At 35.6% G+C, this 15481-nt stretch overlaps 1 protein-coding gene across 3 annotated transcripts in view; it reads left to right on the forward strand.

Moving 5' to 3' along the window:
* Positions 1 to 15481, forward strand: part of PRKCE (protein kinase C epsilon) — a 253844-nt gene that overhangs the window by 152870 nt on the left and 85493 nt on the right. For all 3 annotated transcript variants that reach the window (XM_032443307.1, XM_015857526.2, XM_015857525.2), the window contains exons 3-9: positions 4595 to 4754; positions 5644 to 5678; positions 7158 to 7243; positions 8783 to 8915; positions 11176 to 11318; positions 12389 to 12485; positions 13978 to 14192. In XM_032443307.1, coding sequence (XP_032299198.1) covers positions 4595 to 4754; positions 5644 to 5678; positions 7158 to 7243; positions 8783 to 8915; positions 11176 to 11318; positions 12389 to 12485; positions 13978 to 14192 — 869 coding nt within the window. The remainder of the gene's footprint in view (positions 1 to 4594; positions 4755 to 5643; positions 5679 to 7157; positions 7244 to 8782; positions 8916 to 11175; positions 11319 to 12388; positions 12486 to 13977; positions 14193 to 15481) is intronic.

Consider the following 15481-nt stretch of genomic DNA (forward strand, 5'->3'; position numbering starts at 1 on the left):
TTCTGAAAATTGAATAAAACTTCTCTACATGCTGAAATTGCAGTAGTACCTTTGGTGCTCATTAGACTTCTTATAGTTTTTTACTTTATGGTCTGCTTTAGTGATTGAATCAACTGTGAAAGTATTTCCATTTGAAAGGACGTGGAGAGACACTGTTCCTTCAGCTCTGAGGAAGTAATGAGTACATTTGGGATAAGAGTGAAGAAGAGAAGGTTTGAGCCAGGAATAAATAATGGCTCGGTATGAGGCAACTGGAGATGTATTTAAAGCATTTTTTATAAAGAAAAGTAAAACAGGCCCTGAAACAGAATGTGCCTCTCACACTTCAATCACTTTTCATTTGTTCATGTGTCAGGGGGAAGTCTTTAAATACATGTAGGCAGAATCAAGATATAGATTCAAGATATAGTAAGTAAAATCTTTGTGTTTGCTTTTTACTAGTGAAATTGACTGGAGAATGTATGCTTTTAGGACAAAGCTTACAAAAATTGCATGCTCTTTCGATACCTGTCATAAACTGTCCAATCTGTGTCCACCCATAAAAACTCAGTCACAGTAACAGTGAAAGCAGTGAAACTATTTTGTGAATGTCATTTCTCTCTCTCATTTTCTGCAATATTTTTCTATGTTTTTGTTTGTTTTCAGAATTATGTAACTACCTGAAACTTACAGGGCATTGGGACTAAAATGCCAGACTTTGCTGTGCTGGATAATTGTCTGTTGCAGATGGTACTCCACACTAAACCTTTCTCATTTGTGCTCAAACCACATTATAAAGAGTCCTGACATGTATCAGCTTTTGTTATTTAATGTTCAGAGTCTTTATCCCCTAGTCCTGCTCTCTTTGAAGATTATGGAGTACTCTGTATTACTTATTTGTCTTTTAATTTAAGGCTATTAAATGTACTGAACAGAAACCATGTGATTAACAGTATTAAATGAAGTTCCAAACAGTTCATTTCAACATCCATTTTGTAATTTCTGCAAGTATTTATGAATTTCATGGAATTTTGAATTCCAGATACTTCTGTTGACTCGTATAATGCTTCTTTAAGTGCTTGAAGTTAAGCCTGCAAGACTTTTTAGGACTGTGAACTTTGAAATTATAGGCAACATACGTGTATGTACACATGAGTATGTAAAAAGAATTATGTGCTATTGTTTTCCAAATAACTGAGAATTACACTTGGCTGCAGTGAAAAGATGCAAAGGCATTAATGGATACAGTATGAGGCAAAATTAGTCCTAAATTTAGCAGTTCTCAAGTGCCGTCACAGAAAGCCTAAAATCAGTATGCTGCATTGTAAGTTTTCTCCATGAATGCTCTGAAGTGATCATGAGCTTTCCTTACTCCTCCTTTCAGAAATGAAATTTGAATAGGGTAAACTGAATAATGCAAAGAGTTGAAGGACTCCAAATGAAAACATGGAACAGAATGTATTTTACAGGAAAAAAACAACCCCTCTCCTTCCCCCACTCCCCCCCCTACCCCCTCCTCCCCCCAAAAAAAGCAAAGAAATAAACCAGCTTTTACTGAGGAATGATAACCCTCTGTGACTGTTTAGAAGTGCTATGTGAATACATTTTTCTTTATGTTGGAATGCTTTGTAGGCTCACTATGACGGAATCAATTTTCATTTGAACTCCTCTGCTAAGAATGTAAATGACGTGATTGAACACTGTGCTACATCTTAGTAGTATTTTCTATTTTATACTGATGTAGGACTTTTTCCTTTAAAAATAGCTTTAAAAGGCCAGTTTTGTTTGTGTTGCCAGAGTTTCCAAAATAAGACTTGAAAATGCTAGTTGGCTCTCTCAGCAAAATGTTCCCATTTTTTCCTGACTATTCACTGTTTTCTGAGATTGTGACTTTCCTGCTCATGTAACAAGAGAAAACTTTGGGGTTTAGTTTTAAATGGATGTTTTGAGAGAACTGAATGAATGTCTCTGGTTTGACTGGTCATGTATGAGGTAAATGGATATGGATTTATTTGAAGTAAGGGTGTTTACAGTGCTTGTAGAGAGGAGTGGTTCACAGCCCTGGGTGTGAACCCATGGACATTTCATTCAGACCCAAGTTACCTGAAAAGTAACTTCCTTGGTTTGGGTCTCTGGTCCTGAACATCACAGTGATGCATGCAAGACAGTTTTATGACTGTAAAAAAGAAAACCTTTACCGATGTGTAACAGAACTTAATGTGCCTTGATCTATTTGAAGTAAGGCTGATGGCTAGTGTGGTGGAGACCTGCTGTCTAACCTGGATATTTAGAACTAGTATATTTCTTCTATCAGTTTTCAAATCAGTGTATTTCTGAAAAAGACATTGGTCTGTTATTTTAACTGTAAAAATTATAAGTGAAAAAATAAAGCTTCATGAAAGTGTTAAGGATAGAAATTAAAGTAATGCAATTATTTTTACAGATGTACTGATAAAAAACAAACAAAAACTAACCCTGGTGTCATGATGTTCTGTTGATCTAGTCGAAAGATTTTCATCTGCTCTGTAAAATTACATGTGCTTTATCTGTTAAGAGTTACTCTTAAGACCAAAAAAAAAAAAAAAAAAAAAGCCAAAAAGGAGAAAAATGACACTGTAGATTGATTATCGTATCAACTGTGAGTTGTGCACTCTCAGAATCTCAGAACATCTTGTTCTCTTCATAAAAACAGATAACTGTGAAACCTTTCCAGGAGAGTGGTGTGTTAGCTTTCTCATATCCAGACTGCATACTTCAGCAACTTGTAAAATCTGAGTGATGAGCAGAAGAGCTGTTCCGTGTTACCTATAGAATTATTTCCCACAGTAGTGTTTTTTGTTGGTGATTGTTTGCTTGTTTGTTTGTTTTAAGACAATTCTGTTTGTTTCCAGTGACATTTAAAGTGATTCTTTCAGAAGCTGGAAATAAGAATATTTGATAGGAATTTCAACTACCTGCTGTGCTTACTCTGTGAAAGTTTTTTTCCCCATAGGCTGTGGTATTTCTTAGAAGCTGGAATTTTACTTAATTCACAAAAAGAAGTGTAACTGATTTTATAAAGTTATTATTTTATATCTCTTTCTTGAAGGAGAATTAGAACCATTATAATGATTGCTCTTTGACATAAACAAAAGGGGTAGCATTGTGTGTAAGTCAGCACTTACTTACTGAGAACTCAGAATATAAAAGCAGTGTTATTCTGGCCGTCCCACAGATGGATCTGGTGGGGTGATATCTCACTTTCAGTTGAGAGGTTCTGTATGATATTACTGCGAAAGGAGCACGGTATTTCTAGGGTGTAAATGAATTCAACAGTGTTATGGTTTTTTGTCCTTGCTGTGCAGTGAAAGAAATTGATGTTGATTTGTGGTTCTCTGCTCTGTGTTTTCATCAGCTTAATTTGAAATAATTTTCTAAGAATTCCTAAATAAACACCTTTCAAATTTACAAAAAGATTAGTTATTTTGATTCCTTTCCTTAATTTTTGAGGATTAATTCCTCAAAAATTGGAGCTAGTTAAATATTTGTAACACAGTGAAATTGCCGCAGATTTGAGTTGCTCTCCAATGGTTTATTTCCACTGCATTATTGTTAAATGTTGTATTAATTCTTGGGGATGAACTCATTCATGTAAAGCAAGGCTTACAATTAACCACATCTCTTTGCTTTTATAATGATTCAGTTTAGCTGATTAACAAGTATTAATACATTAGTGTTATACTCACTGATTTAGGAAGGCCAGTGCATGAGTAGATTTTGGCCTTCTACATCTGTTCTAATTTCAAATGATACAGGTGGTTCTAGGAATGCTTGTAAAGTATATCTTTCATTAATGACTGTGTACTATTCTTCATTTCTAATGCAAATATAGAATAATGGAGGTATTTGTAACACTTTTCAAAATAATGTTTTAGGAAAAGGACCCAATGTGTTATGACGGATTTTTCCAACGATTTCATTTTGAGACGTATCTGAGATACAGTAACTTTAGTTTCTATTTCCTCTTCTGTTAAATCTCATATACAACCAAATTGGAATTGTTTGTGAGGAACAGCTTCTTTCCTTTGAAAATTTTGCTGAAAGTGTATTAAGACCAAAGTAGATTACTAGAGCCTGAAGCTCATACCATAACCACAAAATCTCCTAGTAAACTATCCTTGGAATTTTTTGTTCTGTATGATAATGTATACTTCTATTCATCTTCCCTGCTCTTCTGTCTGCATTTTCAGAGAGGGAGAAAGGTTGGGGCTTTTTTGGTGATTTTTTAAAATTTTATTTAATTTTTTATAGTTTTTCATTTGTTGTCCATAAAGATCAAATGACATGAATGTCCGAGCTGGTTCGAGGATCTAACTATGTGATTGTTGTTTAAGAGGCTGTCGGTGTGCTTGATAATGAAAAAGTGCAGAATACTTGCTTCCAAGACTAGTGTGAATTTACAAGTAAATTTACAAGTAAAGGTTTAGAACCAAGAGGCTTTTTGTTTGTTTGTTTGTTTTTTAAGTTATCACCTTATTTATTGCGTTTGTATATATATATATTTATTTTTTATTTTTTATTTTTCATATTCCTACTTTATACAGCCAGTACTTACTCTTTTTTTCTCCTGTTTCAGCACCCAAAGACAATGAAGAACGTGTATTTCGGGAACGGATGCGCCCTAGAAAGCGGCAGGGTGCTGTACGACGCAGAGTACATCAGGTCAATGGACACAAGTTTATGGCCACCTATCTTAGACAACCAACATACTGTTCACACTGCAGAGATTTTATATGGTATGAAGCAACTTTGGCTTGGTTTTCTTTCTAACTTTATAAGTGTAAATTTGGACCTATTACCGGTCAGTTATGTTTTGCCAAGATAACTTTCATTTTGATACTCAAGTACTACCACATTTCTCCTAGGAAATACCAAGCTTCTGTAACTGTTACTAAAGGAATATGGGAACATTAGGTATCTGAAGTTCCCAGTTTAGGATACTTAGTGTACAGTCTGTCATTGCAATATATGTTGAAAACTCCCTTTCAGAAAAAAAGTTCATGTTTAGCACTCAATTTTCAGATAAAGGATGGAGACGTTTGGTTCTGAGTTATTTTTCAGCAACTCTACTGAGGTTTTCCAAAGCTACCCAGAGATACTGATTTGCACATTAATGCATATAAGATCTGATGTGATCCATAATTAGAATTTTTTAAGAGTGTGCAGTGAACTGTCAGTGAGAAACAATGTAATTACATTGTATGTGAATTCAACTGTATTCTTTAAGAAAAGTCTGCAGTTTAGGCCTTTGGTTAGCTAAGATAATTTCAAGCAACAGTATTGGCAAATTAAGTCTATTGTCAATTTATTGAGTTAATGACCATTTTAGTTTCTCATGTCTTCCCTCTCTGTGTCCTTTGGCTTAACTTTTTTGCTGTAGTAAATGTCTTTACTTCTGAATCCCTTCACAGGCTGTGTTCCAACTTGTTACTGTTTAGTAACTGAAATGGGGTACCTGCTTGAACTAATCATCTCATTACATTAATGTGAATATCAGATTAGTGATTAAAATAATTCTTTTAAGCCTGTACATATCTAGTAAAAAAAAAAAGGGGGGGGGGGGGGAAATGTTTTTTGTTTTTATAGATATATATTCTACTCTCTAAAACACTGTTTTATTTTCAGGGGTGTAATAGGAAAACAGGGATACCAATGTCAAGGTAAGAGAAAGTCTATGGGGAAACAGTTTGAATACATCTGTTGTAACATATTAATAATGAATAATATTTTCATCAAATAATTTATATGTACAGCGATAAGGATTTAGCACAACTTACTTTGAATATTCTGGTATCACCTAAGATTCAGTCTTTACAGTAACTCACAGTGAGATTTTCAAGACTGTTTAGTCGTAGGCAGCATATGTGAAATTGCAGCACAGTTAACATCTCTGAACAGCAAATCTTAACTCTCTTCTGTGCACTTTCAACTAGGATGGCATGTCTGGGGATGTTGGCTTCTTTGTTTTTCATCTCACACATTTTTAAATTGTCTTCATTTTCCTTAAGTCTTTATTCAACTTAAGAATTACTGTTTAAAAATGCCAGGTAATTGTATAGACTATAATTAAATAGATGAGATAATTATAGAGGTCATAATTAAAGAAGGTTATAGCAAAGACTGCACAAATGCTTCATTTTTAACTCAACTTTTCATCTGAGTTTCTTGTACTCTTAATTTTTTTTCATGCAGTCACCTCTTGGGATGATGTTTATCAACTAATTCTCATGTGACAAGTAGAAATAACCAAGTTAGTGATGATTTTTCATTACAAAAGGCTTGATGAAATTTCAGTGTAAATAAACAAATGAAGAAATGATTTTACATGTTATAATAAGAAATACTGCATTAATGTACGATTGAGATTCCCTGAGTTTTAATTTTTTTTTTCTCTTGGCCATGACCAATACAAGAAAAAAAAATAAAATCAAATTCATTCTTTTACATTGATGCAGGTTGTTTTTTTTTTTTTAAATTAATAACCTTGAATACTGCAGTTATAGTCCTTGTAATTTTTAATCTTTCATATCTTCAAATGCTATTAATTGCTTAAGTAATCAGTACAAATATTGACAAAATACTTTTGCCTCTTGAAACACTTTTATTTTTATCAACATTTGGTAATGTATTACAGAAGGAAAGTTCACCTTCCTTTTTTGCTTCTTTGAATTTTACAATCGACTACCTTTGTGTCTTTTTTTCACTGGAGTCTCTTCACACAATAATTGTTTTTTACCTTTGTGTAATATATATAGTATAAAATATATATAGTAGTATATTGTGTAATATTTATAGTATATAATATATATCGTAGTATATAATTTGGAAATCGTGGATTTTATCAAATAAATGAAATGTTATGTAAAAATCAGGAAACAAACGTAGCTAATATTTTAGTAGTGGTCATACTTGAGATTTTGGCAAATATTCTTTAGTTTTCTTAACCCTCATTCTCAAATGTTCATTGTTGTCTGACTTTGTAAGTGAGACGTGTTGGATACAACTTACCAAAAGTCAGTCACCTGTGGCTTGTATTTAACATCCCAGCTCTTCTAGTCTTCAAATCAGTTTTAAGTCAGTCTGCATGAAATCTCTCCTTTTAAACATCTTGGTGCTTCTTTTTTTGTTCTTGTTTACAGTTTGCACTTGTGTAGTCCACAAAAGATGCCATGAACTTATAATAACGAAGTGTGCTGGCTTAAAAAAACAGGAAACCCATGACGAGGTAAGCGTTTATAAAAAACATTTTCTAGATTCTGTCTTTCGTTTGTTTATATTACTGTTGTGTTCTGTATTTGATCAATAAATTTTGTAAACTTCTTTGTGCCCTTCTTGTCCTGTTGTGATGTAGAACTTACTTTAGAATGACAGATTATGACAGTAGTTTAATTTACATGGAAGTTGTTATAAAACAATTCATTTTTAATTAATAAACTTTTTATACAATTATAGAATGGTTTACATTGGAGACCTTAAAGATCAAGTAGTTCCAACCCCCTGCCACAGGCAGTGTTGCTATCCACCAGCTCAGGCTTCCCAGGGACCCATCCAACTTGACCTTGAACACCTCCAGAGATGGGGCATTCAGTCTCTCTGAATAGCCTGTATCAGAACCTGACCACCCTCTGTGTAATAAATTTCCTCCTAACATCTAAGCTAAATCTTCCTTCTTATTTTTAAATCCATTCCCCTGTGGCCAATCACTATTAAAACTGTGTAAATAGTCAGTCCCCCTTCTGCTTATAAGTTACCTTCAGGTACTGGAAGAGGGCTCTGTGAGCCCTTCTCTTCTCCAGGATAAATATTTCACTATATTTTTGAGTGGGTGAGTTACAAGCAGATTGGATATTCAGTAAGCTTGGGTATCTTATTATTGTCTGAATAAGAATTTGTCTGAATTTCAGAATTTGTCTGAAACACTGACTATACTCGTGCTTCCTGGGCACTTCACTGCCATTTTTCATATTTGAACTGCTCTTCAATATGTGGTTCACAATAAGTATGTAATGCTTAAAAGCTGATCTCCTGTATAGGATTGTGATAAAGTACTGTGTTTATCTAGTGCTGTTTATGCATGGTACCCACAGGAAGATAGGAAATCTTGTGTGGATTTATATTCCCAGGCTCCAGACTGGTGGAGACTTGCATGCTTTGCTGATATAATGCTCTCATTGTTTAGAATGGGTACTCGATCATTGGAGAGAAGCCAATGGTAATATGAAAGGGAAGGAAAAATACTGAAATAAATCTTCTGCTGTACAGTGGCCACTATAAAAACTTATCAGTGACATCCTTTAATTAGTAAGTAATCAAACTTTGGAATCCCTAAACACAATTAATTGTTGTCATTTTCATCATCTAAAGAACAGTGAGATATGAGAAGGTAAATGGGTTGCGATATATATCTCTTTCTTAGTCTTGTATTAGTTCTGCCTCCTGCTCCTGAAACAATTGGGAGTGACTTCCTTGCCTTCCACATTAAGATAGCTATGATAGCCTGATAGCTATGTATTTATTCTTTCCAGAAGTACTAGGAAGTATACTTTAGACTTTTTGTCTTGGACAACAGCAGTTCTTCCCCTTTTTCTCCCCCAGATAAAATAGTGAGGAGAAGTCTAGAGTATACCTAATGCAAAAATCATCTTTTGAGTATATGGCTATTTCATTTTTTATTAATTATGTGTGGTTTCAAAACATAAAAGGCCTTGTTGTACACAAAGTATAAAGAGATTAGAGTAAATTGTGTTGTGCTCTTCTTTTTCAGCAAGTGGGATCTCAGCGCTTCAGTGTCAACATGCCTCACAAGTTTAGCATTCACAATTACAAAGTGCCCACCTTCTGTGACCACTGTGGTTCATTGCTCTGGGGTCTTTTGAGACAAGGTTTACAATGCAAAGGTAAGGTGCAGAGGTACCCAAATGTCACTATTGCCACTGTTGAAACGCATCGCCCACTGTGCTCCCATCCACATAAATATTCAGCAAGTGTTGATGAATGTCACTGGATGCCATTTTTTCTACATGAAAGAATTCAAATAAATACCTTTACTCCATATGTGGTTCCATGTTAAGCGCCATTGTGTCAGAGTGCCCCTCTTCTGTCATCTGTCACACAGCAGCAACATGTAATGGTGTGATACTGGTGATACTGGTGGAAAGGTTCAACCTCAGCTGCTGTACCACCACCAACTGCTCTGACATCGTGGGCCAACATCATAAAATAGGAGGAATTACTTTCACAGCAGCCCTCTATATATGTCTAAATGTGTAATCTCTGAAACACTGTCTTTTGCAGTTATTTAAGATGAGGCATAATTATAGGTGAAGTTCAGACCTAATGTTTTATATCACATATTGCTGATCACTAAGAGAATGAATACATGCCTTTAATGGCTAAGTGATAAACACTAAGAGCACTGTGAAATTTCATCCTAACCTTGTGATTCTAGCCAGTGCTTAGTGATGAAATAACTTGAAATTTTGTTACTTTGTTATTATTAAAGATTCTGTTCAAATTGCTATTTTAATTACAGTGGAGATATGTTCAGAAAAGTTTTTTCAGTTAAATCTGATTTTTTGGGGTTTTTTTTTCCCCTGATTTTTAATCGGAACTACAGTATCTTTCCACTTAAATAGTGAATTTATTTAGTTCACTGGCATATTCTCTGTTAGGTACCATAGTCATTCCTTTCTTCTCAACTACAGAGAATAATGTTATTATGTTATGTCTCATATGCATTACTGTGGATGCAATAGTTCATCATGCAAAAGATCTCTATCCTATGTTACTTTCTACATTTTTATAAAACTAAAACATAGAAAAATACAATATTATCTTCACGAAATCTAATATTCTTCCAAGCTGGAGTTGTAATTTTTTCCCATGCTTTTTTTTTTTTTTTTTTTTTTTAATTAACAAGTGGTGAACATTTACTTGTTCAGAGTTGTATTTGTTTGCCCAGTATAATTATTAATACCATGAAACGTGTATTCCAGAGCTATTTTTTTCCTGGGTTTGTTTTTTGTTTGGTTTGCTTTTTTTGTTTGTTTGTTTGTTATTTATTTTTTCCCACTGCATTTTAGGCAGAATATGTTTGTGAAGTTGGAGTATTCAGAAATGCTGTGCTTTCAGCTCCTCAGTGTCCTCTCCACTTAGCTTTCAATGCTGAATATACAAACTAAACATACTGAAACTACCACCTGTAGCAGTTTCTTTTTGCTCTTCTTCTGAGCTGAAACATATATGGAAATAGAAGTATATCTGGAAACCTGACTCCTGAAGACCATGGTTACTTCCAAAGATTATTTGCACTGCTTTCATGATGAGGGAAATGTCTTTTCTTTAAGGTTAATGCAGTGATACTGACACTGATTAACAATACAACAAAGCACAGATTTATAAATCTTTTAGATTTATTTGTTTTTTTTGTTTTGGTAGTTTGATCTAAAAATAATGAAGTGAGGAACTGGATTACTTGAATGTTCATTTAGCATTTAACTACAGCTGCTGTTTTGCTTTCTTTGCGCCTTATTCCACAAGAGGGCAGTGAAATCTAAGTCATCTGTCTCCTCACTCTAAGCTATTTTAAAGAGAGCTGTGTTCTCCTTGTTACTTCTTATTAATTGTAACCTTACTGCCCTCCTACTGGTATGCGATTTTCAGGAGATGGTATATAAGAGAAAGAGCTTAATACATGAATTTCCATTTGAGAGTAGAGAATGTTTGACAGTGCCAAAGAACGTAAAACATTGGTGATTTTAGACCTGCCTGCTGTAGGAATTAATTTTCCTGAGTAAAACTGAGCAAGGAACTACATACAGAATGAGAGCAAATGGATGGTTAAAGTCCAAGCTCTGAGAAATTTTTCTTCTGTTTTAAATTGTATAAGACTTTTGTAGTGTCATCAGATGTTTTCATTTGTTCCTGTGGGGACTATATGAAAACTGTATGAAAACTGTAAGTTCTGCGTCTTCTTAGCAGAAGAATAATAACTAGTTCAGTCATTTTAAAGTAACATTCAACTGTCATTGCAAATCCAGCTAAGTATTTTTCTACCAAAATTATATTTATTTGAAAAAACTATTGGTAGATCCAGTGAGGTTTGATTTAAGACAAAAATATAAGATAGCTATTTTATTACTTTACATTTTGTTGCAGTTTGCAAGATGAATGTACATCGACGCTGTGAAACAAATGTGGCACCAAACTGTGGAGTGGATGCTAGAGGCATAGCTAAAGTTCTTGCTGATCTTGGAGTCACTCCAGATAAGATCACTAATAGCGGGCAAAGGAGGAAAAAGGTAATTTTGCTATAAAAATGAGACTACTATGGCTGTGTTGTAGCTTCACAAGCTGGAGCTCAATCCCACTCTCTTGATGAGCACAAACGATTTTTATATTTCTGTTTTTTTTAAGTTAGTGCATAACTAAGCCTTTGGCTATTGATTTATTCATCTATTCTGAATTTCAATATGAAATTTATTTTGAGCTGATGTAATTCTCTAGAGCTGGAGATTCTACAGTCTCAAAATATTTCTCCTTCTTAATTCTAAGAAGGGAGATTTGACAGAGAGACAATATCTGACAAAGCAGTTCATGAAAACATAAATGCGTCTCTAATTGATTGTTTGAGACAAACTCCATAACATTGCTAATAAGTGATAGTAAGTGAACGAATTGAAAAAGGAACTGTTCGTCAGATGATGGTTCCAGAGTTGCCATTGTTATTATAAGTAGACTGATCTTCTTTAAATGAAAAGCTAACCCACCTCATCCAAAGTTGCAGGAGTTATTGTGGACTTACATATCCTGGATGAGAATTTGGTCACATTTTCTATCTCACTTTGCTCTCACTTGCAGGAATAGGCAAATTTTAAGCATAATTTCATAAAACAATGTATCTTTGTTTCTTCACATTTTTCCAATTATTGTGCACTTGGAATCCTTGTATGTTGTTTCAAAACAGTACAGAAACAGAGAAGACTCAGAAATTAATTGATATTAGACTCCTAGGAAAAGATATTTTCCTGTTGTTACTTCATGAGTGAGTTTGCAGTGCTTACTGATACATAGTTAAATGTATTTATGGGATTGATTTCTACACAGGTCTGGGGTGGTTTTTTAAAACTTTCTCTCGCTGGATATGGTTATTACATTTATTTCATCTGAAGAACCAGTTGTCTTTTAAATTGCTGGTTCTTTATATTCTGGTCTCGATTTTGTGTGATGCCATCTTTTGAGGGTTGAGGTTCTGTGAGAATCAGCAGTTTTCTTTATATTTCTACTTTTGAATTGATGTTGATGAATTTCCACTCAGCACTTTACTCTGGAGGGCCTTATAGCTTAGTACCCTTTTTGGTTTTGTTTTTAGCTAATTGCAGGTGCAGAGAATCAGCAACCGGTTCCTGGAAGCACATCATCAGAAGAAGATAGGTCAAAGTCAGCACCAACTTCTCCATGTGATCAAGGTTGAACTTTTTCTTTTCTAATACACACTGTCACTTACTGCTCTTCTTTATGAGGAGTAAAAAAGCTAACAGCTCCAGCCTTTGTTGAACCTAATCAACCAAGTAGCTACAATGAGGAAATGAATCATTTACTGAGAAAGATACAAACTGTAGAAACTTGTTTTTGAAAGCTTGCTCTCAATTCTTTAAAATCTGTGAAAGGTAAAATTATAAAACTCTCAAAAAATGTGTAAGTTTACCAGGAGGGTCCTTGCCTACATTAGTAGGGAGGTTGTGCTATTGTAAGAGTGATAACATTTTAAATAGTACCACAAAACATAAGTGTCTTTAACTATCTGAGAAAAGCCTGTCTTTTAGTAAGTTTCTGAGATAAAACTACCTCTTTGCAGTGCCATGTTGAATGTTTGTGATAATCAAAACTTCCACCCAGTTAGGGTATGCTAGCGTATCTATGCATTCTCTGTAGGATTTAGAGACAAATACTGTTAATTGTCACTGATACTACGTTTGTTTCTTGAGCTGAACATCCTGACTGACAGAACATGTATGTCAGCAGTACGTTTAAAATCTGTTCTGGCTGGTATTTTTGAAAATATCTGTGAACGTCTGTGAACACATCTTCAAAGGCAAAAGAAAATGAATATTTTTGTGTTAGGTTCTTTAAAACTTATTTCCAGTTGAGAAATTTACCACCCTTAACTGAAGTGGAAACTTGCCACAGGGAAGTCCAGAACTGATTTAAATTTCTCAACCTTTTGGTTTCAGAGGCAACATTTTTGTTAAATAATAATTTTGAAGTATCTGATGTTTTGGTTAAAATAAGAATAAAGAATTTGTCTATATACTCTTCTACATTTCACTGTTTTAGATACCCAGTTTTTGCTTTCAGGGCCATAAGGCAGAAGTACTATGTAAAAGCTTGAGGCAGATTCTGAAGTACATTAACCATCAGGTGTTTAGAAGCCTTGAAAACCATTTAGCAGATCTACACAATAATCGCTATGTGGATCAGCAATAACAAGTTGTCAAATACTTTACTGACTTGTGTCTGATAGGAGATGGAGCTGAGAAAGATACTCCATTCATGTTGGCTTCCACCAATGGGGATGCCCAGCTATCCTTTGAACTTTTGATGAAATGGCTTTGAAATACTTAAGCAGGAAGGTGAGCTGCACTAAGAGTGAGCATTCAAAATGAAGTAATGTTCCATGGTAGTGAAACACCCCAAAAAATCACAAGAATAACTATTTGGCCTCTCTTCTGAGTTGTCATTCACGTTTTGGATGTGTCTTAGCTTCATTTCAAAGGGTCTCTCTTCCTATTGCAGCAGGTTTTTAGCTGATTACTCTAAAGTGAAGAAACATTTTACTAAATATATATACTTAGCTGCAGAATACCTTCAAGGGTGGTGAATGTCCCTTCTCCAAACTGATATGGACTAATAGAGCTTGTACTTAAGGTGTTTGTTTAAAATTTTCTCTTGTTTCCACAGAAATCAAAGAGCTGGAAAACAACATTAGGAAAGCATTATCCTTTGACAACCGGGGAGAGGAGCACAGGGCAACAGCTACAACATCAGCAGACAACCAGCTTAACAAACCTGGGGAGAATGGTGAAAATGGAGAAGTCAAACAAGCACAGACCAAACGAATAGGCCTTGAGGAGTTCAACTTCATCAAAGTGTTAGGGAAAGGCAGCTTTGGCAAGGTAGGTAGCTACTTTTTTTTCCCCCTTGATACGTAGCTTATTTATGACTGTACTACTTGGAAAGTACTCATACTGATATTCAGAAAGTGTTTCTACCATGATGCCACCTTTACAGTGACAATCATGAATATCTGTCTGCTGATCAGATGGAATTTTCCGTGCTCTGTCTCACTACGGTGTCTAAGGACAAGTCTTGTGAAACAGAATGTCAGTGCTTCATTGCTATAGGCAGGGACACCTCTCTGTAGACCAGGTTGCACAAAGCCCCATCCAGCCTGGCCTTGAATGCTTTCGGGGGCAGGAAATTCACAGCCTCACTGGGCAGCTTGCTTCAGCATCTCACCACCCTCACAATAAAGAATTACTTCCTGCTATCTAGTCTAAGTCTATCCTCCTCCAGCTTGAAGCCATTTCCCCTTGTCCTGTTGCTACATGCTCTTGTAAAAAGTCCCCCCGCCAGCTTTCCTGTAAGCCCCCTTCAGGTACTGAAAGGCAGCTATAATGTCTCTTTGGAGCCTTCTCTTCTCCAGGCTGAAGAGTCTCAATACTGTTAGGTTGGTGTTCTAGCCCTCTGATCATCTTCATGGCCATCCTCCAGACCTGCTCCAACAACTACATGACTTTTTGTGTTGGGGGCTCCAGAACCAGATGCAGTATTCCAGGTGAAGTCTCATGAGAGCAGAGCAAGGGGACAGAATCACTTCTATCAACCTGCTGGTCACATTTTTCTTGATGCAACCCAGGATTCATTTGGGATTCTGTGCTGCAAGTGTGCACTGCCAGCTCATGCTGAATTTTTCATCAATAGACATTCCCAAATCCTTCTCCTCAGGGCTGCTCTCAAGCTGTTCTCTGCTTAACCTGTAGCTGTGCTTGAGATTGCCCTGACCATTATGCAGGTCCTTGCACTTTGCATTGTTGGACTTCATGCAGTTGGCACAGGCCTACTTCTCAAGCTTGTCCAGGTCCCTCTGGATGGTATCCCTTACCTCTGGTGTGTCAACTGAGCCACTCAGCTTGGTGTCATCTACAAACTTGCTCCCACTGTCCATGTCACCTAAAAAGATTAAATGACACTAGTCCCAACACTGATTTCTGAGGAATGCCACTTGTCACTGGACTACACTTGGATACTGAGCCCTTGACTGCAACTCTGAGTACAACCATCCAGCCAGTTCTTTATCCTGTGAGTGGTCCATTCATCAAATCTGTTTTTCTTCAACTTGTGTCAGCCAGGATGTCATTTGGGACTGCATCAGCGCTTTGCACAAGTCCATGTAGATGATGTC

Source organism: Coturnix japonica, chromosome 3, assembly GCF_001577835.2.
Source record: "Coturnix japonica isolate 7356 chromosome 3, Coturnix japonica 2.1, whole genome shotgun sequence".
Lineage (NCBI taxonomy): Eukaryota > Metazoa > Chordata > Aves > Galliformes > Phasianidae > Coturnix > Coturnix japonica.